General features: G+C 46.7%; 1 protein-coding gene across 1 annotated transcript; it reads right to left on the bottom strand.

Moving 5' to 3' along the window:
- Window positions 1-4,954: 4,954 nt before the first annotated feature.
- LOC122054228 (myb-related protein 308-like) lies at window positions 4,955-6,139 on the bottom strand. Its single transcript, XM_042616039.1, has 3 exons — window positions 5,977-6,139; window positions 5,761-5,890; window positions 4,955-5,676 (listed from the first exon to the last, which is right to left on the bottom strand). Exons 1-3 carry the CDS (start codon window positions 6,107-6,109, stop codon window positions 5,208-5,210), a joined length of 732 nt encoding a protein of 243 aa, XP_042471973.1. The 5' UTR covers window positions 6,110-6,139; the 3' UTR covers window positions 4,955-5,207.
- Between the last annotated feature and the right edge of the window lie 1,074 nt (window positions 6,140-7,213).

Below are 7,213 nucleotides of genomic sequence, written 5' to 3'. Positions count from 1 at the left end.
TCGCTTGAACACAGACGCCGACAAAGACAAAGACGAGGAAACACAGAAGCTGGGAGACGCAAAAGCAAAAGGTCAACGGAGGGAGCTTACTGAAAATGGGTCGTTGGTGAAACAACAAAGAAAGAAAAATCACCGGAGAACAAGGGCGGAAGGTCGCCGGAGGCCGAAGGGTGCATAGGAGCAGAGAAGGGTTGTCGCCGGAAGCGCTTGAAGATGGCAAAGCGTAGAGGAGGAATGCGACGGGATGGGCTTATAAGCCTCGGGGTCGGCCGACCGGAGCCATCTGATCTAGGTTGTAGAAACCTAAGCTGAGATCTGACCGTTGAATTTAAACCGTCAAACGTCACATCGGTACCCTGTCACGTCAGACATACAACGGTAGTGGGCAGGACACGTGGTGCATCGCCACAGGTCGACATTTAATGGCGGCATGGGAGCGCGCTCAGCCTTAATGCGCAGAGATTTGTACGATTTTCTAGAAATATGGGTGACGTAAGCCTCACTTGCGCTCGCCCAAGAAAGTCCAAGCAAAGATTTTACAAGTGCAAACCTTCGTTGTGCCAATTGGATTGAGGGAGCATACCTACGGTCTTACGACAAGCTTCAACAGGCCGATCGACGGGGAACGATCACATCCCGATCATAAACCACATAGTGTTGAAGGCCGATCGAGAGGAAATCTACTTAGACAATTGTCTAGTCAGTCGAACTTGTTGGATCGGATGAGTGCGATAGAGGGGGGGAGGTGAATATCGCGTTTTTAAAACTTTTTTTTACTTTAGAAAACAGAGTCGTGCAGCAGAAAGTAAAAGAAACTCATTCGGTTACTTGGTTCGGAATCTAGGTCGACTCCTACTCTAAGGTCCCCCATTCTTGACCGCACCGATGGACAATCCACTAAGATTCTTCATCCCGAAAACCTCGGAAAGAAGTAATGCGTACAGTATGCAATGATATAAGATAGTAACAAACCTACTATCTTATATGAATTTAAGTGCAATACAAATAAAGTATACCGACAATAGTAAGTGAAGGTTGAAGCTTGGTCGGTACTTCCTGACGGAGTAGCTTGAAGAGTCGTAGAGAACTTGCAGCACAGTCCGCTTGCAAAGAAGAGCTTTGAGATGATCAGAAAAGTATAGTTTAGCCTCAGACCTCAAGCCCCCTTTTTATAAGTGTCTATGAGGTTCGGTCGACCGATCCCTCTGTTCGGTCGACCGAACCAGCTCCCTTCCTTCCTGGCTGGAGTCTGACGCTGACCCGATCTTTTGCATTAACTGGTCATTAAGGGTTCGGTCGACCGATCCCTTTGTTCGATCGACTGAATATGCTCCTTCCTTGTTCGTCGAGATTTGTCGAGATTCACATTTACTGTGCCTTTAATGTTGATCGTTCGGTCGATCGACCCATGAGTTCGGTCGACCGATCAGCTCAATTTCCTTTTGCTTCTAATCGTTGCTGACAGAACTGATCTGTGCTGAGTCAACTTGGTTCGGTCGACCGATCCCTACGTTCAGTCGACCGATCCAGCCGAACCTACAACACAGAGTTAAACAAAGTATCCCTGAAACACAGAGGTCAGCATAGTAATATATATAATGCATGAGTAATATTAGATAGTAGAACTGTCTTGATCTTAATTTGGAAACCTTTCCGGTTTCTTCAGTTGGATCAGCGACCTTAGGTTGTTCCTTTCAGGAACACGACCTCACTATCGCTCCTCCAGTTGTATACCTCAACTTACCTGCCAAACATTGGTCATTTATACCTGTTTGGACTTTGCGTGCTCAGTGTCTGATCGCTTGATCCACTAAGACCTTTCCTGCAATACTATATTAGCCAACAACAATAATAATGCAGAATACAATGGTAAACCTAAACCTAGATTTACTGAGATCCGCTGGTTTGGTCGACCGCGCGGTCGACTGGAAACCATCCGATCAACCTTACTTGAAGTTTACTCCTCCAAGACTTCTCGTAACTAAGGTTATCTCTCCCTAGGTTTTTCACCACTTGACTTCATTCACCAAGACTCAATATTCGGTTACCCAGGGATCAGGCCCTCTAGACCTATCCACCTGGCTTCCACAATCTACCGAGATTTCCCTTGCTTCAGTATTCGGCTACCCAGGGATCAGGTCCTCCAGACCTATCCATCTGGCTTCCACGATATACCGAGATTTCCCTTGCCTCAGTATTTGACTACCCAGGGATCAGGTCCTCCAGACCTATCCACCTGGCTTCCACGATATACCGAGATTTCCCTTGCCTAGCCTACATCTAGGACTTTCCAGGACTCAGTTGACTTCTCACCCTTGCCTAGCCATGACTAGGACTTTCCATTATCAAGCTCCATTAAACATACTTAAATATATTTGTCGGACATTAAAACCTTGGAGGTCGATTGCACCAACAGAAACTCCTATCTCATAGGCTGAGGGAGAGTCAGACGGTTGATGAAAGAAGCCGAGCCGAGCGGCTACCCTTCTCGGCAGTAGAGCCTGACATCGACAGAGTTCAACTTCGGCTGAGCGACTACCCCACTCGGCCTGACAGCAGGTCTCGATAGCGACAGAGTGGAACTTCGGGCAAGTAGAGTATCGAGGTTCTTGCTGACCGGATGGGGCACCAGAGCGGCGAATAGCTGGACGAGCAACCAACCCGTTCAGCCTAGTGGTATAGTACATTGAAATCCATCAACATCCTTTTGGGAGTTGGTGGCGTCGACACTAGGGATGGACTGTCAGAAGATTGTACAGCGGAAGCTTCCACTGTCACTTCAGAGATATGTTCGGTCCGTTAAGGTACTGTGTCAGGGACACTTTATTGACAAGTCTTTTCAGGGAAAACTTTGAGAAGCGTGCTCACCTTGGGAAGTGTGCACGTGCGCTACCGGAGCCCTATATAAAGGGGGGTCCAAGTGATACGGTGCATAATGGTAGGGTCCGATAAAGTTGGGCAGTCAGAAGTCAATGTGACGTAGCAGTCAGGAGTCAAGGGGGCGTAACAGTCGAAAGTTAAGAGGACGTGACAGTCAGAAGTCAAGGGGACGTGATAGTCAGGAGTCAAGGGGACGTGATAGTCAGAAGTCAAGGAGACGTGACAGTCAACAGGTCTGGAAAGAGGAAGTAGGGTCGTGTGACTACGTCAGCAACATGATTCCCGGGCGGATTCTCACGGACCAGGACTCCAGATCTGAGCACCTGGCTCTAAGACATGGGAAGCAATTGGGGTGATATCTAATCTGGATTTAACTAGTTAGGTTATCGCGGCTTGGTTATATCCAGACCTGATTCTTTCAGAGCTAAATCCCGATCAGTCAACTCCTGGTCTGCTCTTGGACGACCTCACCACACCTCCCGGCCCCTCAAGATTTAGGTCAGGTGTTATACCCAATAGAATAGCCTGAGCTGCCTTATTCATTCGCGGTCGGACCGGAAGGTCAGGACAGAAGGCGCTACATGACAACAAAGTCAGGGAATCGTAATCGTCTGTCAGAGAATAACTGTTGAGTGTCAGAAAATATTCCAACGGTTTCCGATCATCTGCGAATGAAACCTTCCTTCAGCCTACATAAGGAAATCACGTGTCCTCCACCATCACCCGACAAGACCTGACACCCGACATTCTCTAACATCGGTCAACCTCCAGAGGTACACATTGTCATATAAAAAAGGAGGTCCTCTCCCTTGCGCAGGTACGCTCTCTCACACATTCGTACTTATCTTCTACTTTTTTTCTCCTTCGTACATTGTTCTTCTGGGAAAAAAGTATCTGACTTAAGCGTCGGAGGGCCTTCTCCGGGGACTTTTTCCCTGGTTTCTGACCTCTAACGCCCGTGTGCTTGTCTGCTCAGGTACCGCCGGCTCAGTCATCGTCGGCCGTCAACATCACGTGGGAGTCCATTCTTGTAAGCGCATACGAGACAGGTGTCTCAGTCCCCCTCCCCGGTCAACGCCAGCAATAGCTCATTCGGTCTTCATCTAATTCAGATTCCGGATATGATCACCAAGCATCGGAGGAGGTATGCAATATTCACTATTTGTGCTACAGTCTTCTTGTTGCTCCGCTTCATTTTTCATCACCGGTGACTAACTTGAGCGTCAGAGGGTCAACGCCGAGGACCCTTTCTCTGACTCGGCACTGACGTAGTCTATGCTGCAGGTCCACGCGGAGTGTACAGGAGGTTAGCATGAGCACCACATCTCTAATTTTTCGTCTCTTAAACTTTCGGACAGGATCAAATCCCATGTTCTGCATTCAATTCGACGGGGCATTTGGTAAATGGATACAGGATATTTAGAGGTGTATGGATAGTAAACGAGCAACAAGATGGGCCATTTCGAGGCCTATTTATTATTTGAAGACGTTAAAAGTTGACTGAATAGTTCGTCCCTCTATAATTGCTAAGAACCATGAGCGATTAGTTGGTTGATTTGTAGCGGAAAATATCAGGGATCAGAAAGTTTCATGTGAAGTAAGAGATGATTAAAAGCCAAATTTGACTCCGAATTCTGTCGCAATTTGCACATATCTGCTGATTTAGACAGCGAGAGCTATCATTCATTAACAACTCACATCTCTGACCAAACCAATTCAAATTATCCATCAATTCGTAACTCATTTTTTTTAGCAATTCTGTGGAATTTATGCAGAATGAATTGACACCATTATCCTACCAACCTCCAACTGCTACCATTTTAATATTGCAGCTAAATTATTTACAGAAAAAAAAAACAGTCAGGAATTAAATTTGATAGAGATATATGCTCCTCGATTCGAGGACGATTAGAGTTATCTTGCTACTTCAGCCCACCATTTCAGTGTCCGATACACGTAGTTAGTTCGTTGAAAAGAATATATAGTCATAGAAATATAAAGTCAAATCGGCAAATGTGAGCTGCCTACTTTGCCCTGAAATTTATATTTTGTTGAAAAACTAGTTTTCTCCAAATTAAAGTGAATGGATCTGAAAATTATAATCAGAGAGTTATAATTTTTGTGTAACTCCCAAAGTTCACAAATGATTAATAGATGAGGAATCAAGTACGTAGAAGTTTAGAACAGAACACAGTGGCCATCGACTCTGTTTCTACAGTTCTCTGCTGCGTAAGTAACGCAGTGGACAGGTCTACGTCCATGGTTACATGAAGCTGATCTCTGCAATCTCATTAACCAGAGGAAAAAAAAAAAACTATCAATCATGGTTAAGTTCGCCCTTCTTCCAGGCGAGTGTAGAAGCCGAGGGAATGCGTGCTGGAGCTCGGACGGCAGCTGCAAGCCTCCCCGCTGCGAAATCCCAGGTGGTAGCAGAAGCAGATGGTCACCGGAGACGAGGCGGCGGCGGCGGCGGCGGCATCACGATCGGGCAGAGATGGGATGGCCTCCTCCGGCGAAGAAGGAAGGCGAAGGCTGATGGTGAGGTCTAGGTCGAGGTCGAGGTTTCCAACCTCGCCGGAGGTCATGCTGCTCTGCCCCTCCTCGATGTCGTTGGACGAAGCAGCGGCAATATCGTGCGCTGCCACCGCCGGTGAAACTGTGGTGGTGGTCTTGAAGGGGCGGTGCGTCTTGGGGTCGAGCCCGAGGCCGATGAGCTTGCGTTTAACGTGGGTGTTCCAGTGGTTCTTGATCTCGTTGTCAGTCCTCCCCGGTAGCCTAGCTGCCATCACCGACCATCTACCAACGCCACGAAATTATATCGATCGTGTGAATTTAGCCCCAAATCATCAAAGAATTGAATTCTTGATAAGGACGACGTACTTGTTTCCGAGCAAGGCATGGAGGTTGATGATGATCTCGTCCTCTTCGCTGGTGAAGTTGCCGTGCTTGAGGTCGGGTCGGAGGTAGTTCATCCACCGGAGCCGGCAGCTCTTTCCGCATCGCAAAAGGCCTAGTAATTAGTCAAACAAAACATATAGCAATTAAGCTTACAAATACATGGTATATCCAATTATGGATTATAAGAAGGAAGGTCACCTGCAGCTTTGGGGAGAGATCTCCAGCAGCCTTCGCCATGAGCTTTGATGTAGGCGATGAGCCTGTCGTCCTCTTCCTTGGTCCAAGCTCCTTTGTTGGTGTGAGCCTGCTCGCAACAAGGAGACCTGCCCATGGCTGATGGCTGTGAGAGAGTGTCGAGGCAGCTGGAATTTAGAAGGAGAAGTCGAGAATGAGTTTTATTTATACGAGGAGGGAAGGGAGCAGGTTGTGGTCTGCAACTGCCACTTGGTACATGTTGACCGAGTTGTTGAAAGGTCCGGGTGGTCCGAAGACCAACAGTGTTGAATGATAAGGCTCGTGCATGATGAACAAGATCTCTGGTGTTGTTTTCTCATAATGTTGCAGTAACTTCCAATCTATCAACGTAAGCATCAGTAACACAGAGTGATAAAAGTCTGACGAGATGATGACGAGTGCTTCATGCTCTCTAATTTCTTGGCTAAAACTACTTTTGCTGAGTGACTTCCTGAAAGCATTAATTACTGTGATGATACTAATTGCTGAGTGAATATTCACTCTAGCAAATTTAATAGTTATATATGTGACAGCTCACTTGGGCCATGAGAGCCATTGGTTTGCTGATCAAACCAGGCTGGCCGGTTAAAATGGAAACTGGAAACAGGGACAGGCAGGACTCAGGAGAGGTGGTTCACTCTCTGGTGATGTTTGCGAATCACTGCACATGGCACACATTCATCCTACTGCCATGAGGATACCATTAATTTGACAGGTTGTGCATGCATTGCAGTAGCTACTAACCCATTTTGACTGCTGAAGTCGCGACATGATCGAAGGACCGAAGGGACGAGCTCCATCATGTACCAACTACTTCTGTTTTCACCAACTTCTAGCTAAAAAAATCTATCGGCCCGTGGGAGGAGAGAGTTTTGTAACTAATCCATAGCAACAGCATCTTCTTGTTACTGACAGCGAGTGATAAAGGAGTGACGAGATGATGAGGTTGCGATGAGAGTGCTGCAGACGAAGAGTCGTGCATGCAAATAAGAAACGGTTAGTTACATATGGGTTTATTAGCAATGGCTAACACAGGTTAGCCATGCTTCTGTGTCTATTAATTTGTTTCTTAAGATCAGATGATGTCTTAAGCAACCAAGAGTAAGTAGTAAAAGACACACTGGCAAGATGTACAGACACAAAAGCAGAAGCAGCAGCTTTTGTCCTGCAATAATGTCAGGACAATGCAAGCACATCAATT

This window comes from Zingiber officinale, chromosome 3A (assembly GCF_018446385.1).
Source record: "Zingiber officinale cultivar Zhangliang chromosome 3A, Zo_v1.1, whole genome shotgun sequence".
NCBI lineage: Eukaryota > Viridiplantae > Streptophyta > Magnoliopsida > Zingiberales > Zingiberaceae > Zingiber > Zingiber officinale.
This window is presented reverse-complemented; position numbering and strand designations above follow the sequence as displayed.